This window comes from Thermobia domestica, chromosome 15, assembly GCF_964235325.1.
Source record: "Thermobia domestica chromosome 15, izTheDome1.hap1.1, whole genome shotgun sequence".
Classification (NCBI taxonomy): domain Eukaryota; kingdom Metazoa; phylum Arthropoda; class Insecta; order Zygentoma; family Lepismatidae; genus Thermobia; species Thermobia domestica.
In genome coordinates, this window is record NC_137468.1 from 37698886 (window position 1) to 37724075 (window position 25190).

The following is a 25190-nucleotide window of genomic DNA, read 5'->3' on the forward strand; positions in this document are numbered from 1 at the left end:
ATGAAATTAACAGTTCCTATATCAGTGAATTAATTTTGGAAATGCAACCAAGGCATTAGGCTATTTGTTTACTTCTTTTACAAAGAAAGAAAAAAAAATGCTCTAAATGTTTACGGACAGTTCCGTATGAATAAACAATGTCCCGAAGTTTCTAGGAAAAGGTGAGTATGGAGATCACGAATCACGGAAATATTGGCCATAGTCCTTCTTCAATAAAGAAAATAGCAGAATACTTTGTCCTACCTTAATAAGTCCTTCCGCTTATATTTCCACACTTCAGAAGAAAACTGCACTGTACTTAACTGACCGTCACAATGCTTCCTAATGTCCCTTCTCAGACCCCGCTGTCCTCTGGATTCAACTCCCGGAGAAGAGGTCCACGTTTGTCTGAAGCGTCTGGGTCTTCCTGTGGCAAGGCATCTGTCTCGAGTATTGGGGATCGAACCCGTGTCTCCGTCCTTCATCTCCATGTTGTTGAAATGCAACGATGCGTCACTTATCAAATCCATCTGCACTTAAATTTCACTCGCACAGTTTATATATATATCCGCCATACATCGCACTACTTTTCCTGTCTTTGCACTTTATGCGGGAAATCAACGTATATAGAATCACAGACTCACTTCAACATCACCATTTATGTAGCGTTACCGTAAGATGATAAGAATTATCTGTCGATGTTTTAAATATTTGTATAAATAATCTTGTAACGACGAAGTTGCTGTGGATAACGCGTGATTTAAGTAACTGGCTGCTAACGGGTGTCTAGCTAGCCATTTTTCTGAAATTTAAACACTTAAATATATATATATATGTACATATGAGTTGACGTACGCTTATGAATCGCGTGTTGGTGATGTTTTCACGATGAAGTGTCGTCTTAGAGTAACCTCTCTTCCGTGTAGGCGTTCTCCCAGCTTTCTTTATTTTTTAAAAAAAATAGACGCTTCATTCTTCTCTTTGTGAATTTTGAATTTCGGATTCTGATTCGCCGCTTTAAGTTCGTGACACCATTTCCCAAAAATCGGTTGATAATTTGGCTTGGGTTTCTAGCGTCTGTTCTGGGCTCGTACGTGATGTTAAAGAGTTTCATAAGCACTTGCGAAGATTGTAGATAAAAAATTTTGGTTCCTGTGTGTCTGTGACGTGATATTTGCGATATGGAGGTACTTAGGTAGTGCGACAGTATGGCTGGAGTAACAATAGCAGATTCCATTACCGTTTACTGGCGAGGTAGAAAACTGGGTGGTCTATTAGTGCGGTTACCGTCTTATGTTTTTTTTTTTCTGAAAAGCAGAGAAACTTCTTTACCTGGGACAAATGAAAGAGGTTCGCTTGGCTGCTAAATGAAACAAAATAAAATCTTTGACTTTTTAAAATAAATTGAATTTACATATAAAGATGTTTTAATTTGAATATAAGAACAATTACTTAAGTGTGTGAGCGTAATTGTCACAATACCCCCCTCCCAAGATGTAGCAAGTGCTGCAACAGAGTGAAGCACGGCTGCATCTAAGGAGAAGTAACATTTGATAAATATAAAAGTTCAAATTCTAACAAAAAGTACAAATACATGAAAATCCTAACCCTAATCTATGTTGAAGAAAATTTATAAATTCACCAAAAATCCGAACCCTAATGGTAAAATTTCGTGCAAGCTGAGAGATAATCTCAATGTCATGTTTGAAGATTACTTCTGGCTACTGGATGCTCCGGGTGAGAGTCGCTCATTCATGCGTTGGATCCATTCTTCCTTTCTCTCTTCTGAGCATTTCCACGTCTTGAGATTCTCCAGATGTTGTGGGACCAATTCTTTTCCTGTACTACAGTCAATAATGGCGAAGGTATTAGCTCCAACCTTCTTCTTCACATAGTACGGACCCTGGTAAAGATCGAAAAACTTCCGCACGGTCTGGTCTGCAGCAGCACTTAACCTGTGCGCTTTCAGGAACACTAAGTCCCCAGGTGTTACCACCGGACCTTTAGTGGTGAGTTTTTCATTTCTTCGCCTTTTCAAGGTGATGTTCCTACGGGATGCATAGAACAGCTTGTCCTCCCAGGTCTCTCGTTCTTCCCTCGGAATACCAAAATGCTCCAAGATGGGATTTCTTCGCACTGCTCCTAGAAATAATTCCGCTGGAGTATAAGAGAGGGATTCTGTCACCGCATGATTTACGAGGATGACAATGCTTGGTAGATGTTCTGCCCAAGAAGTGTGATTTTTGGCACAGAATACTCTGAATAGTCGGTGAAGTTCAGCGTGTGTTCTCTCCACCAGGTTTGACTTCGGATGGTATGGAGGTGCGTACAAGACCTTGATGTTGTGTCTCTCCATTTCTTCCTTCCATCTTGAACAGGTAAATTGTGGTCCTTGGTCACTCAATATGGCATTTGGTACCCCAATGATGGGTAGAACGTAACGGCTGAGATACTTGAGGACGAGGTTAGCCGAACTGTTCCTCAAGGGAATGGCTACGAGATACCTCGTGCATCCGTCCATCACGGTGAGGATATACTTTTCTCCCGTGGGTGTTCGTGTCATTGGTCCTACAAGATCGACATAGTAAATATCTCTGGGTCGCTCTGCGTGGTAAGAGGTTACTGTTCGCTGAGGGGGATGTCTGTCCACTTTGGATCGAGCACACACTTCACAATCGGCTATCCATTTCTTCAAGTCTCGCCTCATTCCTTTCCAGAAATAAGATTGGCTCAGGGCCTTCCACGACTTGTAAAAGCCAAAGTGTCCGCCGTTGTCATGGATGTCTTGGAGTGCCTTGTCTTGAAGTGTCTTCGGAAGACAGATTGTCAGCATCTCTGGAGCATGAAAGCTCTTGAGGCATAGAACTTGGTCAGCTAAGCAATAGCTTTGACTCCAATTCCGGTTCCTCGTGCTCCCATCCGTAATATCGCCTTTTATTAGGAAGTCAATTATATCCTTCCACTGAGGATCCTCTCTCTGCTGTCTCGCAAGCTCTTCTTTGGTGACTGCAAGTACCAAGGTCTGCTGCTTCACAGTATTCACGCTGAAAGTGTTTGCAGGGCCTTCCTCGTAATAGCGTGACAAGGAGTCTGCAACTGTGTTATCCTTGCCTTTGCAGTACTCTACATCAAAAGCGTAATCCTGCAGCTGTACACTCCAGCGGGTCAACCTACTGTTCCAGTTCTTGCTGCGGTGCAGCCATTGCAGGTTTTTGTGATCAGTGATCACAGTGAAGCGCCGACCAAGGAGGTAGATGCGAAATTTCTGTATGCACCAAAGAATGGCAAGACATTCCAGCTCATTGATGGCGTACTTCTTCTCTGCTCCTCTTAAACTTCGGCTGGCGTATTGGATCACTCGCCTTTCATCCCCTTGTTTCTGGTACAAACAGCCTCCCAGGCCTGACAAACATGCATCACACTGCACGTAAAAGGGTTCCTGGAAGTTGGGATGGTACAGCATCACATCCTCCGCGATAGCCCTCTTTAAGTCTTCGAAACTTTTCTGGTGTGCTTGAGTCCACTTCCATCTTCGACCCTTTTGCAGCAACTCAAAGAGAGGTTGCGCCACTTGCGAGAAGTTTGGTATGTATGAGCGGTGATATCCTAAGATGCCAAGAAATCTTCTCACTTGTTTTATTGTGCGAGGCGGCTCCAGGTTCAATATGACTTCTACTTTCGATTTATCTTTTACAATACCGGTTGGTGAAATCACGTGTCCCAAAAATTTAACTTCTTTTAATCCGAACTCCGACTTTTTCAATTTCACCGTCATTCCTGCTTTGCTGATAAGTGCCAAAACGGTGTCGATGTGCTGCAGGTGTTCCTCCATCGATCTAGAAAAGATTAGGAGGTCGTCCACATAACAAATGGTGAAGTCCTGAACCTCATCCCCTAATACCAAATTCATCGCATTCGTAAAAGATTGAGTCCCATTGCAAAGTCCAAATGGCATGACTTGAAATTCATACAATTTGTTTTCAAATGGGAAGGCGGTATAGGGTTTCGAGCGTTCAGTCAGTTCTAGCTGCCAGAAAGAACAGTTCATATCTATTCTTGCAAAATGCTTCACACCGTGGAATCTCTGCAGTATCTCCTGAATTTCCAGAGGTCGTGTCTGTAACACCTTGGTATGCCTATTTAGGGATCTAAAGTCAACACATAGACGTAGAGTTTTATCACTTTTAGGTACAACCAGCAGTGGATTCAAATGACAGGATTTTGAAGGCCTAATAATATCCCATTCAAGCATTTGCTTAAGTTGCGTACGCACTTCATCTCTGTGTGCTAATGCAACCGGATATATCTTTGAAACTATGGCCTCCTCTGTTTCAACAACAATATCATGTTGATACACCCTACAGCGTCCTGGACGATCAGAAAATACTGAGCAGTGATTACGAAGGATATCTTGAAGTTGTTGTGCCTCAATGTGCGAGGGTAGATTGGCTGCACGCACTTTTTCTTCAATCTCTTGCATTAATTCGTCTTTGGTTACATTTGAAATTTGAAGATCTTTCTCGACGCAAAGTTCCTCTTCCATTCTTGACATAGGTAGGAATTTGCGGATTATGTTGGCGGGTTCTGCATCCGCTCGCAGCTCACAGCGATTGAAATCTAGCTCGGCGCGTACACGGTACAGAAAGTCCACGCCCAGGAGAATGGGTGCGTTGAGTCGTTTAACTACCAATACTTCCAACGCAATCTCCATCTCCGAGAGCTCAATCGGTATAACTGCACGACCGATTGCTCTGGATTGACACCTCCCCGTGAAATCCACTAATCTGATCTCCTGTGCTTGTCGCAATGTCGGGTTGCGAACATCTGCCGATATCTTTTTCCAAGTAGACTCCGTAATCAACGTAGCTTCACTGCCCGTATCCAGAATTGCCTCGAAGGTATGTTGGTTTATAACGACTTCTATCCTGGGTGTTTGATATCGTTGTGTTTCATCTTCCTCTTGTTCATTCTCATTATCATCAGAGGTAAGCCAAGTGGCAGAGACATGCACATTCATCTTCTGAGGCTCAGTATTCTTTTGTGTTTGCTCTACAACGTTTCTTTGATTAGTCTCTGTGCAACATCTGCCTTCTGCATTAATTCTTATCTTCACTGCTGTTTCATTTCCTTCCACATCGGTGTCAACTACTTTATTGGGTTCCTTTCTAGCAGACTGAGACTGACCGTCAACCCGAACCCTGGACCGTTGGCGGTCAAGTTCTAGTTTTCCTGCTGCTGCTCTGCCTGCAGGACCAGTGGGTTGGTAGCATTGATGCTGTCTGGTGTACTGCTACCTCTCCCTCGTGACCCACGATTGTTTCCTCTGGTGTGACCTCTTCGCTCCGAGCTGTTCCCTCGATGCGTGGTCACTTGTCGGACTTGTCTCTCTTCAGTTCTTGGCCTGTCTCTTCTGTTTCTTTGATTGCGGCGGAAACGGCGCTGCGCGTGACCTCTTGTCGGTGCTCCTGTACTTCTCTCGCTGCCGGAACTGTCTTCATCTGTCCGCTGTGATGGCTGGTGAGTGTTGCGCAATCGATTGTCCTCTCTTCGATAAGGATGGTTCCGTTGTCTTCTATTTCCGGAGTCCCTATATACGGTTTCCTCCGTTGACTGCCTACGTACATGCTGTACTCTCCGTTGGCCTGTCGTACCCCTGTTATTCCTTTGGGCATTTCGGTCTCTCTGGAAACTCTCTATCCTGTCCAGCTCTTCGCTGTCCCAGAGGATCATTGACAGTTGCTCCGTGTCCTCCAGCTGAACTCCGATGAGCTGCCTTTGGATACGTAACGGTAACATGTTCTTCACGTTTGAGAGAACTTCCGCTTCTGACATAGAAGGACTTAGTTCCCGGAACGCCTTGACTTGCTCCCAAAAGAATTCACGCAGGGACTTACGTGAATCAGCCCTATAGCGTGTGTTTCTGAGGCGAGTGAGCTTTCGCTGAATAATGGCTTCGCTTTGGAAATTCCTCAGAAAGGCACGACGGAAGTCTTCAAAAGTTCTGAACTGTTGGATGTGATTGTCTATCCACATCTTTGCTGCTCCACGTAGGATACGTGGAATTATGTGGAGAAGTTCTTCCTGCGCTATTCCGTATAGCCTGCAGTCATCCAACAACCGCTCAAGGAAGGTTGATGGCAGTCCCACATCCGTATCCGGGTCAAACGATGGCAATTCATCTATTTTAGGAGCTCGAAGAAAACTTCTGCAGCTAGCGTGAGAGTCCACAGATCTTCCACTCTCCTGATTCCCTTGACTGAGGTCTTCTAAAATTGGATTTGAAACCGGAGGTGTCGGAGTCCTTCGAGGTGGTTCCATTCCTGAGAAAGCGGGTTGAGGTATGTTTCTTACTGCTTCCCCAACTCTCCTTTCTACCAACTCGGACATCTTCTCCGTTAGGGATGCTGTCAGTTGGTCCACCGTCTGCTGAATAGCTCCTGCTTTCTCCCGTTCGACATCTTGGATTTGCCGGAGTTCCTCAATCCTGGTGCTCTGATTAGTGAGGCTCTCTATTAGCTCCTCTTGTCGTACAGTCATGGAATGTTCAATATTCTCCATCCTTGTCTGCAGCTCTATCCTTTGTGCTTGGGTCTGCGTCTCCAAGTCCATCCGCATGCGCTGCATATCTTCTAGGACCTGTTCCTGTCTTTCCTCCATTTGCCTGACCATCCTCTCTTCCATTTGGCCAGCTTGTGCCGTGAGACGTTCTTCTGTCTCCTGCAACTGCCTGTGCTGCCGCTCTCTCTGTTCCTCCAGACTTTGGGAGATGGTGCGCTTGAAGTCCTCCAGCGCTTCCGTGTTTGACTTCTCGTGTTCGTCCAGCCTCCTAGCTTGCTCCTGTAGTTTCCTCGAGAGGTCTTCTGCCAAATGGTCTTGTTTTTCCATGAGCTTGTCAAGTTTTCTATCTTGTTCTTCTCGGTCTTGTGCCAGATGGTCTTGTTTTTCCATGAGCTTGTCAAGTTTTCTATCTTGTTCTTCTCTAAATTCTTCGTTTTTCTTGTTCTGTTCTTCTATATTCTTCCTCTGTTCTTCTCTAAATTCTTCGATTTTCTTGTTCTGTTCTTCTATATTCTTCCTCTGTTCTTCTCTAAATTCTTCGATTTTCTTGTTCTGTTCTTCTATATTCTTCCTCTGTTCTTCTCTAAATTCTTCGTTTTTCTTGTTTTCTTCTTTTTGTTGTCTCATGAACTCATGTAACGCTGATAGAAGAGATTCCTGAAAATCGCCATTAGTGCTGTTCGGCCTGTGATGCTGTTGAGTGTTGTCTCTACTTCCTTGAGTGACATTTTCCATAACTGGACTTGTATTCCTCTGGTCACCACATTCAGGACAATTTTGAGCCTCATCCGTGGGATCCAAATCCTGTTCCCATAGGTCACGTCCACACGTGCGACAACGTTGTGCTTCTTCCATGGCAGACATCCTGTTTCTTGGTCGTTGCCTCAAGGTAGATGGCCTCAACTGTGGCATCTGCAAGTAGACTTATATAACTGGATTGTCAGAATGATTCTTATTAAAATTTGTCTAAAATGAATTCTAATTGTCTGACCTATGCTGTCAATCACTCTAAATTTCGTACTCTAAGTTCACCTTAATACGCAAAAATATTACTATTTCATCAATGTAGCATGCCAAGCTACTTTATCACCACACGTTTTCCACAACAACTTAGTTCATTCTTGTTTTTTTTTTTTTTTTTTTTTTACTATATTCATATGGATATTTATGTGTATATACAAATAGTGTATTAATTAACAGATAACATGTCTAAAACACAATAATATGTAAGTAATAAAATGCATGTGTAAATAAAAGTATTAAATCTAACCTATTCTAAACATATATCTATATATGAATATATAGTTATATTAATACTAATGTCATTCATTAGAAACAAACTTAGCTAAATTTATGCATCAATATGCCAAGAATTTGCATGTTCACTTATATTAGTCGCTTACCTGGTGCATTACCTTTTTGTTTTCTTCTTTCCTTCTTTTCTTCTCTCTTTTTTTTAAACAAACAAAATGGTGTATCTCCTTTCTCTTCCAATCAAACAAACCAACAAACAAACATGAGGTAAGAACAATTATTATTATTATTTTTTTTTTTTTTTTTTTTTACGCATGTGCTGACATGAAATAAAATTGGTTGCGAGGGGGAGTAGAACGCTTAATCGTTCCCTACGGGTAATCTCGAAATAATGATTCTTTGAATACAAAGTTACCTAATTTCCTATCACGCTTCCCATTCTTAATTTTAGTATTACGTAATAGACTTGATTACTGTTTTCGTTCGCTGTTCGAAATTTACTATGTATGCTTCTCCAAACTAAATTTCCTACTTTTTTTTTTAACGCTTACTACGCTTTTCGGTCCTGAAATAAAATTAACTACGCATGTTGGTCCTTCAAATAAGATTAACTACGCATTCGGGTCCCTGTTCGGGAAGCCATTTCTTGTTACATTGTACTTTGGTCCTAGTTCGGTTGCGCCATTTCTTGTAACATTGTACTTTGGTCCTAGTTCGGTTGCGCCATTTCTTGTAACACTGGGGGTTCCGGTATTGGAAGCCAAGTTTGGTAATGATAATGCTATTGTCTCGGGCGCTAAGTTTTGCAACGATAGAAAATTACTAATAATTAAAGGAAAATTTCTGCTCGGGCTGCCAAATAGAATTACTGCGTGATATTTACGAATAAGCAGATCTTACGTATTTGGGCGACGAAGAATATGAAACGTATTGTTTTCGGAATTCGATTCCTTATCTCTAATTTGCATATTTAATCTGAACTAGAATGAATAACTAAGGCACTCACGGATGAGCCTAATATGCATCAGAGAAATGAATACCTGACCTTGTACTTGAAAAGTGAATGGTATTGATGAGCGACAACTCATCTGCCTATTACACAAATAAAAAAAATGAATGAGAGTTTGGACAATTGAAGTTGACTCCACGGGGCTCGAACTTCAGTTCTCCAAGGTAAAGATACAGTTTTGCTAAGATGGTTAGGAATTAAAAAAAAAATGATATATATAACGAAAGATGACCTAAGTCTAATCGATCCTGTTTTCCCCATAACGGTGTCTCCAAGGCGCTAGGAAAACAGGTGCGTAGTTAATAGTTAAGTGATTTAAACATGCGGAGCAAAAATCTCACAAGCTGCAAAGCTGAAAGAAAGATTTTTCGCTAATGGCTTGTTCAGTTGGCTACACTGACTATCACTCTGTCACCGAAGTGTGTGGAGATAGCAAAAATAGTTAAAAAAAAAAGCAACAAATAAGGAAAGTTTAATTTAAAGTTAAAAAAAATGAGTTAATTTAGATAAAAAATTTCTGATGGTCAATGTAACCGTATTTCAACTTTTTCAGTTCTTCTAGGTATGCTAATACCGGTTAAAGAAATAGGCATATCTTTGAAATAATAACCACATAAATGCTTTGGTTCTAACGTCAAATAGACTTTTAATAAATTTAACGAGAAATAAGGTGATATCTACAAAAATCAACAAGAAAGTTAATTTGGATTTACAAAAAAAAATGAATTAATTGACTTTACTGAAAATGAATCAGACTTTTGACTGTTTTGACCAAATCATATGATTTCTCTTAACACATTCTTCACTGTACAACGTAATAGTCAAATTATTCAATCTTGACCGTAAAATTTAGCAACAATCTATTTCTACTCAACTAAACTGACAATATTCGATTCTTTATAATTACTATGACGTAGTTATACAAACAAAAATTTCTATTAAACTGAATATTAATTAGCAAAATGATTTATTGTTTTCCCCATAGACATAAACGACTATTAAGTAATTCGCCCACAGTTACTACCTCTTTTTATTAATAAAAGAAATGGAAATAAGTTTAAGAATCGGATTGCGGAATGAAAGAATTAATGATTTAGGTTGCTTGCAAGACTTACTGGAGAAATAGTTTAGAAGCGATAGTATGCTTTTGAGAAAATTTAGTGCACTGTTTCTAATGAACTCTAATGAATTTTCAATATTAAAAGATTTGCATAAACAAAACATAACTTTGTACACATACTATATCAGTTGGTAAATAATACAATTCACAATAAAAATCGTTACACAACACTAACTACACAAATATTTCATATTCAAATACACTACACAGAAATATATATATATATATATAGTACTACTATTATTATAATTTGGCCAATTGATCAAAATAATTACATTGTCGACGCTTTCTGATTTTCTCACTGATTCCTTATTTTGCGAATAAACGTTTCTCCATAGCTATGGACCCTATCTGCGTTCGTTGCTCAGATAGGTACCTCCGAAGGGATTTACTCGAGTATCTTAAGTTGTTTACCTTATTTATGAGACTCTAACGATATTACGGGATAAGAATGTTTACACTTATCTGTCTGAAACTTACTCAACATAGCACGTCTTTGGAAGCTTTATATTGATTGTTTCTTTTAAGAATGAGTATAATAAAAATTGACAAGTTATAATAAAATCATATTAAGCCTGTTTACCGCTCTGACACATATTTCCCTAACACAACCTATACAAATGTTAAAATTTGAAAAACTAGACTTTGACGCTAAATCATAGTTTACTCAAAACAGAAATTACATTACATTCACACATCTTAAACGCGATTTATGTTTAAAAGAGAAATAATCCATACTTGATATAAATAAATACTGGATTGCATATAAATGATTATAATGACGGCTTCAAGGATCTAAATATTGACACATTACGATTACAAATAAATGCATGATTGAAGATCAAATCAAAGTATACAAATTTCACTAGTAAAATAATCAAAAATTTTATGGTACTTATTCAAGAATGAAATTAACAGTTCCTATATCAGTGAATTAATTTTGGAAATGCAACCAAGGCATTAGGCTATTTGTTTACTTCTTTTACAAAGAAAGAAAAAAAAATGCTCTAAATGTTTACGGACAGTTCCGTATGAATAAACAATGTCCCGAAGTTTCTAGGAAAAGGTGAGTATGGAGATCACGAATCACGGAAATATTGGCCATAGTCCTTCTTCAATAAAGAAAATAGCAGAATACTTTGTCCTACCTTAATAAGTCCTTCCGCTTATATTTCCACACTTCAGAAGAAAACTGCACTGTACTTAACTGACCGTCACAATGCTTCCTAATGTCCCTTCTCAGACCCCGCTGTCCTCTGGATTCAACTCCCGGAGAAGAGGTCCACGTTTGTCTGAAGCGTCTGGGTCTTCCTGTGGCAAGGCATCTGTCTCGAGTATTGGGGATCGAACCCGTGTCTCCGTCCTTCATCTCCATGTTGTTGAAATGCAACGATGCGTCACTTATCAAATCCATCTGCACTTAAATTTCACTCGCACAGTTTATATATATATCCGCCATACATCGCACTACTTTTCCTGTCTTTGCACTTTATGCGGGAAATCAACGTATATAGAATCACAGACTCACTTCAACATCACCATTTATGTAGCGTTACCGTAAGATGATAAGAATTATCTGTCGATGTTTTAAATATTTGTATAAATAATCTTGTAACGACGAAGTTGCTGTGGATAACGCGTGATTTAAGTAACTGGCTGCTAACGGGTGTCTAGCTAGCCATTTTTCTGAAATTTAAACACTTAAATATATATATATATATGTACATATGAGTTGACGTACGCTTATGAATCGCGTGTTGGTGATGTTTTCACGATGAAGTGTCGTCTTAGAGTAACCTCTCTTCCGTGTAGGCGTTCTCCCAGCTTTCTTTATTTTTTTAAAAAAATAGACGCTTCATTCTTCTCTTTGTGAATTTTGAATTTCGGATTCTGATTCGCCGCTTTAAGTTCGTGACACCATTTCCCAAAAATCGGTTGATAATTTGGCTTGGGTTTCTAGCGTCTGTTCTGGGCTCGTACGTGATGTTAAAGAGTTTCATAAGCACTTGCGAAGATTGTAGATAAAAAATTTTGGTTCCTGTGTGTCTGTGACGTGATATTTGCGATATGGAGGTACTTAGGTAGTGCGACAGTATGGCTGGAGTAACAATAGCAGATTCCATTACCGTTTACTGGCGAGGTAGAAAACTGGGTGGTCTATTAGTGCGGTTACCGTCTTATGTTTTTTTTTTTTTCTGAAAAGCAGAGAAACTTCTTTACCTGGGACAAATGAAAGAGGTTCGCTTGGCTGCTAAATGAAACAAAATAAAATCTTTGACTTTTTAAAATAAATTGAATTTACATATAAAGATGTTTTAATTTGAATATAAGAACAATTACTTAAGTGTGTGAGCGTAATTGTCACACTGACCTATTTGAATACTACATGCGTAAGTCATGTTTAGGTCGCATTAGTTTAATGTGGCATGGACAGTGCTAAAACAAATGGTCAAACAAACCCCAGCATGAATTGCTTGATTGTTGTCAAATACAAGAACTCAGTTTCCCAACAGTAGTGAATAGTCGAATATCTGTTTCATTTAGTTAGTTATCACAGTTTCGATATGAAAACTAGTCTTGTCTTTGTCACAAACAAGTTCCTTATCACTGAAGGTGGAATCAAGGTTTTTCTTAATAACTAACGGATGTAGAAGGAAAATCAAGAAATGAAAATAAAAAAGCTCGTTCCATTGTAATTGCAAAGTGATTTATTGAGATTGAAGCTCGATATTGAATTCTATAAAAAGGATTAACATCTTTCTTCTGCTTGTGTATTGGCTTTGTCTTTCACTAACATAATAGATTATTATTTAAAGAAAAAACACACCAACAAGATTGTATTTGCAGTGTTTAGGTCTTTCTGAATGCGAGTGCCCTTTCCCTTCCCTTCGTTGTTCATGATAGGAAAGCATGCTTAAAATCGTGGCTTTTAAGATTTGTTCTTTCTAGAGAAAGGGGGGACGGCAAATAATGCCATTGCACGGGGCGGCAAATTGCCTAGGGCCGGCCCTGGATATTGTTTCTTACGTAACATGAGTTGAACACAAGTCTCTGCCTATTTATCTTGGACACCCCTCTAACTTGTACAGTTTTCGAAGGAATCGCGCGTGTCAACTTAGACGGGTTTCACTATATATATATATATATATATATATATATATATATATATATATATATATATATATATATATATATATATATTTATTTAAAAAAATATGTATGTTCTTTTTATTTTAGCATTCTCTACTTCTAAAACATTATAGGTTAAATGTAAAAAAATGAACAGCATAAATACATACAACATAATTCTGAACTGCGTTTAAGTTAACCATATATCTCCTAATTTAATAGTATAAATATAAGGCTTTATTATGTACTGAAACGCTAGAAAGAACGAACTCTTTCTGGTATTATGTACTTTTTTTTTTTAATGAGAAACAATATTTTGAGAGGAAAGACAATTGTCTCCACATGTTATCAAACTAAAATGAGAACAATACGTGAGGTGTAACGAATGATGAATGGTTTACGCTAATTGTTTGCATTGGTCAGTCGTTAATGGGTCTTTCTAAAAAGGAAATAAATACCACACAGTATCTGAAGCTTTATCATCGCAATATCAGATAAGCTTTATTTACCTTCCTCGTTTGCAACAACATTCTTTAAATTACAGATCAAAGATTAAAATCTCAAATCGTTCACAGAGTTTCAGTTGTTGCACAGATTTGCGCCATAGTACATAAGCTTTTCTTGCTTTTTTAGACTTCCAACCAAACTATGCTATGCATAAGTGTCGGAAGTCATAGAACAGCTATATCTATCTGTTCGTCTGTTAACATGTATTAAAACAGAAACAGTCAGATATATATATATGGAGAAGTGGTCTTTTACAATCGATTCAGTGTCCCAAGAATAGGTACATATCCATTAACCCTCTACTGAAACCGGAAGTGGTAGAAGTTAACTGCTATAAACAGAAGTGGTTGAAATTTACTAGTACTTCCGGTGTCAATAATGATTTACATAGTGCAAAAACGGTCAGAGATATCGAGAAGCATTCTTCTTCTTCTTTTAATTGATTAAACGTCCTAACGGTAAGAGTAAGTTTAATCTCTGTTAATTCTTTATTCAAACCGGAAGTAGTAGAAATCACCCATTTCCGGTTTCAATGTTGATCGCCCTAGAACAAACAACGGTAACAGATAATGACTAAAGGGGTTTTTTGGAATGGATTCAGCGTTTTAAGAAAAGATTCATTCTTTGCATGTATCTCTATTAAAACCGGAAGTAGTAGTAATTTTTTACTTAAGAAGTTTCATTTCATTCTATCCCTTGCTTGCAGCCGGAAGTTATAGATCTGTTTTTAATATTGAATTACGAGAAAGGGTTAAGGTCGATATTTCTGGAGATTCGTCTTTATAGAGAAATGTGGAGTGTGCGGTAATTTTAATATATGGAGTTGGCAACTGTTCAAAGTTTCAGCCACCCATCCCCTATAGTATTAGATAATGGTTCTTGTCTTAGAATATTACTATTCTTATTAGTGTCGTTGTGGTAGCAGTGATAGAGAGTGACCTATGATTCGATTCCCCTGTAGGGTATGCTATCTGCAATGCAATAAACCATATATGCTTCTTCTTCCTAACGGGGCTGGACGATGAGCCCATGCAACTCCATCATAAATAATGACGTAATTATTTTACAAACTACTTGGTAAACCTTCGCTAATATAATGCTACTAGTTCTAACAACTTTTCGTTAAACTTATTTAAGAATTGCAAAATGGAATAAGAGAGAAAATATATAATGATGATGATTGTTTATTTACATAAGCTATATATACAACAAAAGGGAATTTGTTGGTCACTATTGCTTATCTGCTAAACCAGGGTCAAACTCCGTGTGTCATAAAAGTTAATTTAATAGAGTTTAATTAAATAATATAGATTTTATCTGACCTACAAACAAAATCATAATATCAGCAAGGTGATCTGAAATAATACGCCAGGCGTAACTTAAGCCTTGGGCTATATCGCTTAGAAATGTCTTAAGAGTGAATCTATCATTTATGCATTGAATTCCATTACTGGCTACTTACATGTTTCGGCCTCGTCTTGGAAGTCAGCTTCTGGTCTTATATTCATACCACACGATAATGAGTTTAATCACGCACTAATTATAGACACTATAGATCACTGGATTCATCGCTTCTTCCTCTTCCAAGCCTAGAGCAGCGATCAGATTGCAAGTCCACAACAAACCTCTTTGTGTGGCTACGGAGTCAGGATCGAACTTTGGACCTCTAAGAATAGCATCAGTGGCAGCCCACAGCAAACCTCTTTGCGTGGCTTATGGAGTTGGAATTCAGGACCTCTCTTTTCCCAAATCGAGGCAGCCTGTTAATCAAGAATTCATCGGCGAACGTGCAGCACCTTTGCGTACCATTCGAGAACGATCCCTGTGACCTCAAAACCCGAAGTATAAATACTGCTTGCTGTTCTTGGTTTCAGGTCACGAGCTACTTTCTGTAGCTAAATTTTACTTAGGAAGTTAATTTTTAGCTTGTGTTCCTTGTCTTAATGCAGCCACGGAAACTTTTCCAACGATTTCTTGTTGACTTGTAGGAAAACACAGGTTTATTTTGTTTAATATTAGAAGAAAAGTTTTTATATTTTTTTCATTCTTCCAGTGTATATTGTCCTGATCCTAGGTGATCATTATACCTACGACGCTGTAGGTAAACAGAAATAGTGACTCGTTTGTGAAACTGATCTCGCGAAGAAGTCGGCTCAGTTATTCGATTTCTGTGAGCGGTAACCGCAGCTGAAATTCACCAGCAGTTGGTAGAGATTTACTGCTAGTACTTCTCACTGAGGGCATCTTCCTTCACGACAACGCGCGCCCGCATACAGCTAAGAAGACCAACACGCTGTTGAAGCAGTTTCGCTGGGACATCATCGACCACTCTCACTATAGCCAGGACCTCGTTCCAAGAGACTTTCACCCCGTTCCCGCACTTGAAGGAACACATAGAAGGCCGTCGCTTCAGTTCAGCAGAGGAGATGAAACACTTCGTGACAACGTGGCTGAAGACGCAAGGACAGGATTTTTACCAGGAGGAGCTCTTCAAACTCATCCCACAATGCGACGAATGTCTGAACCGATATGTACTATGTCAAAAAATAACCTAATGTATGTAATATATGCTGGTAGTATTGGTTGTATGAAATATTATATGCACGTTTCACTGCAGGCTTTGTAACCTTACTTTTTGATCATTCCTCGTATCATAGTTTGTAAATCCATCGTAGTTTCACAACTTTGAAACAAAACTAATTCTTTTTCTTTAAGTTTCTAGACGGACTGCTTGCTTGGTTCGTGACAGTAGGCCGCGCATTACTTTCTTACGTGGCTTCCGCTTGTCCCTCTCCTATCTTAGGAGTAATTTATACGTATTATTACCTTTAGGCTAAGATAGTCGGATGATTAAGGCAAATGAATGATCATGTAAGAATTGATAGAATGAGAATGTGAGAGGAAACGGAAGTACCCTGAGAAAACCCACAGGCACTGTGTTGTGCACTGACTTGGCCGGGGATCGAACCAATGACCCACATACCAGAGGTAAGCGCTCTACTACTGCCCCTAAACAGTGAATAGAACAGATGTAACAAACCTCTTTGCGACCCCGGTGCAGAAGGGTATTTGTGGGACCCTAAACAGTGAATAGAACAGATGTAACAAACCTCTTTGCGACCCCGGTGCAGAAGGGTATTTGTGGGGCCCTAAACAGTGAATAGAACAGATGTAACAAGCCTCTTTGCGACCCCGGTGCAGAAGGGTATTTGTGGGGCCCTAAACAGTGAATAGAACAGATGTAACAAACCTCTTTGCGACCCCGGTGCAGAAGGGTATTTGTGGGGCCCTAAACAGTGAATAGAACAGATGTAACAAACCTCTTTGCGACCCCGGTGCAGAAGGGTATTTGTGGGGCCCTAAACAGTGAATAGAACAGATGTAACAAACCTCTTTGCGACCCCGGTGCAGAAGGGTATTTGTGGGGCCCTAAACAGTGAATAGAACAGATGTAACAAACCTCTTTGCGACCCCGGTGCAGAAGGGTATTTGTGGGGCCCTAAACAGTGAATAGAACAGATGTAACAAACCTCTTTGCGACCCCGGTGCAGAAGGGTATTTGTGGGCCCTAAACAGTGAATAGAACAGATGTAACAAACCTCTTTGCGACCCCGGTGCAGAAGGGTATTTGTGGGGACCTAAACAGTGAATAGAACAGATGTAACAAACCTCTTTGCGACCCCGGTGCAGAAGGGTATTTGTGGGGCCCGAAACAGCGAGCTGGGCCCTGTGGAAGAGGATATTTGTACCCTCCCCAACCAGAGTGTTATTTTGAATACGTAACGGTTGAAACTTCATTTCCTTGTCAGAGCCCTCTTGGATTGATGTACGTGTATGGTTCCCTGGTTGGTTTTGTGTTGCCTTTTTTCTTCGAGGGCCCTTGTTGTACCAATAGCTAGCTCTGTCTTTGTCATGAACTGATAATCTAACACCATAAAAATAAAACAAGTCAGCTTACTAGTTCTTCCGATTTCAACAAAGACGTACTCACATAAAGTTTTTAGATAATTATAAAAATACAGCCATTATATTAGTGACTGTCATTGCAGTAACTCCTTTGCTATTATGCATTCAAGTTTCTACCCTAAGCTGGCAATTTGCAAGATATTGTGCTTTGTATATACAATGAAAGCTGTGTTAGTTGTTTTGCTGCTAATATTTAAATGATCTTTACTTTTTGAACATCGCTTGTATTTTAATATCGGATAGGGAACCAAATCAGTTTGTTATTAATATGAAACATTATAATGTACAAATCTCACATTCATAAAATGAGTAACAGCGTAATTTGCATATTCAGTAATATGAGTTACAAACAACAGATGAGGACCCTCTCAGTCTGGGCAAGGGCGCCGATCCTAGGGAAGCCGGGGGGCCCGGGCCCCCCAAAGCTCATTTGGTCGCCCTATTGTATTTATGAATATACAATATTTGACATAATTTGACTGTAATTTGTCTTAAAAACCTCATATATATACCTTCTACATTTGAATGCCCCCCCCCCCAAATTTAAGGAGAAATCGGCGCCCTTGAGTCTGAGGACCTTAGTGTGTTGCACTGCCAATTATTACGACTCTGAGTTGATATTACTTGGTGTTCTTTTCAGGACTTAAATGATATCAAAAGAATCGTGGGTGAGACAACAGTCTGGATATCATTATCAAGATCTTCCAATGGTTATATGGTATGGAAAGATAAACAGTCTCGTAAGTACTATGTGGTCTTTATTTACATTTCTTATGTTTGCATTCACTAAAATTAATCTTAATTTAAACTTTCATCACTATCGAAGAAATAGTAGTGATTTACAACTGGATGCTCTGTGACGTTACAGTTCTCATTAAACTACATGACTAAATAATAATACCAATTATAAAATACGCGAGAAATCAAACGTTGATAAAAGTTAGTACCAATAGGCAAACCAAAATACAAATGGGGTAGTCAGTAGTTTTCCAGATACTACTCGCTGAACATAATTACTGTAGTGTTGTCCACGAGATGAGATAAGAAATAAGGTCTTCTTGTCTCGTCCCGTCTCATCTCAATTTTCGAAGAATTTGTTCTTGTTCCGTCTCGATTCCAGGAAAATATTTCGTTTTTCGTCACATTTTCTAAATTTATATACAAAATTTATGCCCTCATTTTTTCTCTTAATTTCAGCTAGAAGTTAGACACGTCACGAAAGGTCCAAGAAGGGTGTGATGTAATAACATTAAGATTATTATTAGAGTATATTCTGTAATGACTTGCGTATCTTTCAAACGTTGTTAAGAACTTCTCATTATGTTCGTACAATCTATTTATCAACGTTATAGTCTTTACATTATGAATCATGTAAGCAGTGTTATCATTAAAATAATTTAACAGCCTTTTCTGTGATCAACACAGTAACTGTACGTACTATTGCTATTATTATTATTACGAGGGCAAGTCAAAAATTATCTACACTTTTCATTCTACAGTTTATTTACATGAAGCTAGGGTTATACTATGGACATCATTTTTCTACGTAACCTTCCTCCTTATCAATGCACTTAGCCCAACGGTCAACGAGCTTACGTATTCCTTTCAAATAAAAGGTTTTCGGTTGGTCGTGAAGTCACTTTTGCACCGCATTTTGCACGTCTAAATCTGAGGCAAATAAACGACCACGCAAAGCAACCTTGAATAGCCCAAATAAGTGAAAATCAGATGGAGCTAGGTCTGGGCTGTAGGGAGGGTGTTCCAATAACTCAAATTTCAGCTTGTTGATGGTTTCAATAGTGTGACGAGTAGTGTGTGGCCGTGCATTGTCATGCAAGAACAAAACTTTCTTCGACAACAAACCTCGGCGTTTGTTGCGAACTGCCGGCTTCAGGTTCTTTTCCAACATTGCACTATAACTTGCACTGTTGATCGTCTTTCCCTTTTTCATGAACTCTGCCATTATGAACCCCTGTGAGTCCCAAAACACAGTTAACATAACCTTTCCTGCGGATGGCTCAGTCTTGAATTTTTTCTTCGTCGGAGATCCAGGATGTTTCCACTGCATACTCTTGCGCTTTGATTCTGGCTCATAGTAATTAACCCATGTTCCATCGCCGGTGACTATTCCGCTAAATATGCATCACCTTCGTTGTTGAAGCGAGTGAGTAAGCGTTGACAGACCCAAACACGAGTTAGCTTGTGTTTTGCAGTAAGCTTTCTTGGTACTTACCGTGCACAGACTTTATGAAAACCGAGCTCGTCGTGTATGATTTGATGGGTAGAACCATGACTGATGTTCAAAGCCGCTGCTAGCTCATCGATAGTGATTCGCCTATTCTCCAGAACCATCTCTCGAGCTTGCTGAATGTTGTCATCTGTAGTGGAGGTTGATGGCCGTCCTGCTCACTCTTCATGCGTTACACTTGTTCGACCACTTTTAAACTTCCCGAGCTACAAAAACAGTTTTACGTGATAGTGGACTTCTCCCATATTGTGATAATAGTCTGCGATGAATGTCTGACCCTTTGACACCCTCCGACCAGAAGAATCGGATCATTGCTCGTTGTTTCTCCTTGGTGCAAACTTCTAATGGAGCAGCCATGATATATCTGCCACAGAAGGAAGAAAAATGGAGGAATTAAGATCACACTTTCACAGCATTACCACAACAGTATAACAATAAAATGTGCGAGAACAGAAAACAAAGTGCACAATGTAAGAAAAGTTATGACAAAAGTGTAGACAAGTTTTGACTCGTCCTCGTATTTATTCCATTGATACTAGTAATTGTGACTAGGGTTAAGTCTGTAGGGACTCGATGTTATCACATACAGTGACCTGGGATCATGCGCGCCGACTACGTGGGAGTTCCAGGGCTCCAGCACCCACAAGATTTTTAGTTTGATAGGAACAAAATAAAATAAATACTTCTCACTTGCCATTATCAAAAAATAATAAGCAATTAAAACATAATCAAAAACTAATAAGCAATTAAAAATATTCGTTTCTTTCGCTTCGTTTCTTTCTACTCCTTATCATAGTTGTGTTCTGCTATTGTTCGAAACAACAACATTATTGCAGTTTATCCGAGTTGTTGATGTGATTTTCTTGTAGTGCTGCATATAAAAAGACACAGTTTTACAAGCATATTTTTGAACAGTTCCTCTGAGTTGCTTGAAATGACATTTTGAGTGTTTGAATAGACGAAAATGCCGCGACATTGTGTGAATAGGGCGGACAATTTCTGCTACTTGTGTGTGGAGAAGTAACATTTTCTTCACAATATAGTTGTAAAATTGGAGACCAAGATAAGGCTTGGGCACCCCACATTGTTTGTAACACTTGTGCAAGTAATCTGAGAAACTGGATTAATGGGAAGAGACGTTCAATGTCTTTTGCAGTGACTATGATTTGGAGGAAGCCAAGCGACCACATAAAAGATTGTTACTTTTGTATGGTTCCTTCTGTCCAGAAGGGAATTTCCAGGAAGAAGAAGCGGACCTTGGTATATCCTAATATTCCTTCTGCAATGCGACCAGTTCCACATGGAGAAGGACTACCTGTTCCTGACCCACCCAAAGAATACGATCTTTCTTCCGATGATGACCAAGAAGTTGTAGCTCCTGAACCAAATACTTTCTAACGACCCTGACTTTGTGGTAAACGACTCCCCAAGTGAGCCACATAGACTCACTCAAGAAGAATTAAGTGATCTAATCAGGGATTTAGACCTACCAAAAAGCAAAGCAGAAATTTTAGCGTCACGATTACAACAAGGGCATTTATTGCAGGGAAAGAAGTTCACCTCATGTTCTACTATTCAAGACATACTTGTGGCATGTATAGATATAAGTGGTCTCATGAAGGATTTCAAAATTAATCACGATCCTACGGAGTGGAGGCTCTTCATAGATTCGTCAAAAGGCGAGTTTAAAGGCAGTGCTTTTACATATTGGAAATTAACTTCCTTCAATTCCAGTAGGTTATGCAGTTAATTTGAAAGAATCTTATGAAAATTTGAAACGTTTACTTCAAGCCATTAAATATTGTGATTTTCAGTGGCTCATTTGCGGTGACCTCAAAGTGATAGCGCTGTTGTTAGGTATGCAGTTAGGGTATGCAAAATATTGTTGCTTTATTTGTGAGTGTGGCAGTAGAGGTCATGCATCTCATTCCGGCAAAAGTGACTGGAGTACAAGAGAAACTCATCAGCCAGGGATTAAAAAAAATTGCAACATGAACCACGTATAGATCGTAAGCAAATTTTGTTAAGAGCATGAACCAAGAGGGTGAGGCCTATAAGTACTTAAGAGGAAAATTCCCTCGCTTAAGTGACCCCAAAGTTAAAGAAGGCGTCGTTATAGGACCACAGATTCGACAGCTATTCAGAGATCATCAGTTCGATGAAATTCTACAAGGTGTGGAAAAAGCTGCGTGGGAAAGCTTGAAAAGTGTTTGTTCACAGTTCTTGGGAAGACACCGAGATACAAATTACAGATAGTGGCTGAGTTGTTGTTATGCTACGAGAAACTTGGTTGCAATGTGTCTCTGAAACTCCACTTTCTTCATTCCCATCTCGACTTCTTTCTTGATAATTGTGGAGCGGTAAGTGACAAACATGGTAAGCGTTTTCATCAAGATATTGCAGCCATAGAGAAGAGATATGAGGGCAAGTAGAGTTCTAAGATGTTAGCAGACTACTGTTGGATTATTGCAAGGGACACTCCAGATGTACTGTATAAAAGGTAGGCCAAGCGAAGACGCTCAAAATGAATTCAACATGGAATCTATTTTGTACAAGGGATCTCACAAAACTTTTGCCTATATTGTGGTGGAGTTGTTGGTTTAAAAATTTATATTGTATTTTACTTTGCTTCTTTTGGAACTGTTGGATTTTGTCTATACTACCTAGGTAATTGTGAATTCTTATTCAACTATAAAGAAATTAGGACTACTTCGTGCTGATTTTACTTGATGTAGTAAAAACATATTTGTACAAATTTATTCTACCACAATTTGAAGCTCGCTATATAACATTGATTTGCGCATTTTAAAGTATGGATGTACAAGGGTATAAAAGTTATGGGCTAGTGTATGTCTTAATTATATCCAAACTTATCACATTACTGTTAAATGAATGTAAAAATACCTTAATCTCGGTATTTACAACTACTTTGGTTAAATGTTTTCATAAATTTTAATATATTTGAAATATATTGGTACTGTTGTACAAGGATAGTTTTTTTTTCATAGCCAGAGCTAAGAATAATAGTGCACTAATTACATTTTCTCATATGCTTAAATGAATGCAAAAATCATAAATTTAAACAATTTACATACTTTCGATCAAAATTTGTTGACCAGTGTTATTTCTTTATTCATTACTAAATTATTCAAGGTGTCAAAAACAGTTGCTGTGCATTGTTTTAAGTATCGTACTCAGTAACAGTGATTATTTCAAGGGGTGGCCCGAGGTGGAATCCCCCGATGAATTTCTCCCAGCGGGTTTAACCTGGGTTGCCAGTATTTTCAGAGTATTAGCCTTGCTATGTTAAAATCTCAACGTGTATGGCATCAGATCGCATACATTTCCTATGTTCTGAGCGATCCTATGAGATTTTCTTGTTTAGAGCACGGTCTGTTTCAGAAAAAAAAATCGTAAGCGACATCAGATAAGATTTTTTTTTTTTTTTTTTTTTAGAGGTGTGCAATTTAACAATATAGCGCCTGCTATCAGTATCCATAGAATGTGCAGTGTAGTTAGCATAGGAATGCATCCAGTCTGTAATTTTATTAAATAGAACTATCTCATGATATTGAAAAACATGGCGTTTTTATCCTGGTGCTATCATATTTTAGATCTCGCAAATTTGTGAAATTTAAGGAAGAAATGTATAATACAATTTTGAAAGAACAATTCACAAGAAATCCAAATATGTGGGCTCTGCACCTGTGAGTTTAATATTTCGTGAGAAATAAAAGTTGAACTTCTTAAGCATTTAATCAGGTCAGACAGGAAAAATCTTTACGTGTGTGGTACAAAAGGATAGGATATCCTACGAGATATGTCGTATCATTTTTCCGAGATAAATCTTAAGATATTTCCTAGGATTTATCTCATAATGTATAGCAAGCCTTACTTTCACCCCCGGTTTATTCAAACTCCACCTTAGAAGAAATCTTCTGAAGTCATTACTTCTTTGTAATATATGCCTAGCAAACCAAATCACACACACACACACACACACATACACAACGGAAGGTCTTCAACAACATTGTAGAAGTTTCTTCAGACGTGTAGAAGAGGGGAAGATTTTTTTTTGAATGAATGAATGAATAATTATGGTGTAATCGGGTATGGTGTAATCGGCGAGGTTATTTGTCCCCGTTACGTAGAGGGCATTTGAATATCCTTAGTCAATAACGAAATGCTTTTCGAATACGGTAACTTTTCGATCACTCTGTATGTTTGTTTGATTTAAAATTAAAATATTTTGTCATTTTTTTTTGTTTAAAACATTAATGCCTAATTACTTTCATATAAAAATTAGCAAAAAATATTGGTATTTCTTTTCTTTTCAGGTATATTAACTTATTATAGTATTATCCAAGGAGGGACATGGTCATCTAGACGAAAGTGTTCCGTGTTTACGGATGGGACAATTTTTCCTGAGAAATGCTACGTTAAACATAAATTTGTTTGTATCATGACGGATGAACCAATGAGTAAGTCAGCTGAATTGTAGTTGTCATACCTAAAAATCATAGGTAACCTAGAGATAAACAACAGCTATTTGTACAATACAACGAGACAGGCACATACTTCAAGTACCGTATTTTGTGAAATTGTCGCAAGATGGCACTGGTGTAATAAGATCAGAAGAACTACAGCCATTTTGGAACTATGGACTAAAATATCTATTCGTTGTGAAACACTTATGAGAGCTGAGTATCCGACATATTTATTTATTTTTTTACACAATTGATTTATATCCAGGAATATTCTGTTTTCTGTGAAATCAATTCGGATTTTAATTATTACTTCTTCAAGTTTAGTTAAATATACTTTATTTTGTCAAAAATGCACTTGCATTACTATAGTTCTATAATATTCCATATTACTTAAATTGAATTTGATTTATTAATATCAGGTCTGTTAAAAAAAAATAATGAACCTTTGAAGGTCAAAATTGGGAATACATTTATTGATTTGAAAATAACATTATAAATTCATGTATGCACCATTTTGTTTGATGACCTTCTGTCATTTTGTCCGGCAACACTATAATCCCGTTGTTATAGAAATTATGTAATTTGTAGTCAAAAAATTATGATCCGTGGTTTTTACGGCTTTTTTTTTTTTTAAAAAAAAACTAACTTAACATCATTGACGGACTTCTACAGAGACCGTAACGGCACAATATCTGAATTTGTAAAAGCGTTGTAGGTTAACATTTTGGTTATACTCGGTTAACTTCGACTGTAGAATTATATTAGTTTCTTTTAGGTTATTGTTAATGTTACTCAAGAGACGACGAATGAAATTATCTCGTCTCGTCTCGTAAATTTTGTAGAAGTCTCGTTTTTGTCTCAATTATCGGAGACCTCCGATCTCGTTTCGTTTTGTAAATTTATGTACAAAAGTTATGTCCTGAATTTCTTTCT

The 25190-nt window shown here is 38.4% G+C and overlaps 1 protein-coding gene across 1 annotated transcript in view; it reads left to right on the top strand.

The window, feature by feature from the left end:
- The window catches only part of LOC145670976 (uncharacterized), a 79785-nt gene that overhangs the window by 19460 nt on the left and 35135 nt on the right, over nucleotides 1-25190 (top strand). Inside the window, exons 3-4 of the mRNA XM_081739596.1 lie at nucleotides 18163-18262; nucleotides 24108-24251. Of these exons, the coding sequence (XP_081595722.1) occupies nucleotides 18163-18262; nucleotides 24108-24251 (244 nt within the window). The remainder of the gene's footprint in view (nucleotides 1-18162; nucleotides 18263-24107; nucleotides 24252-25190) is intronic.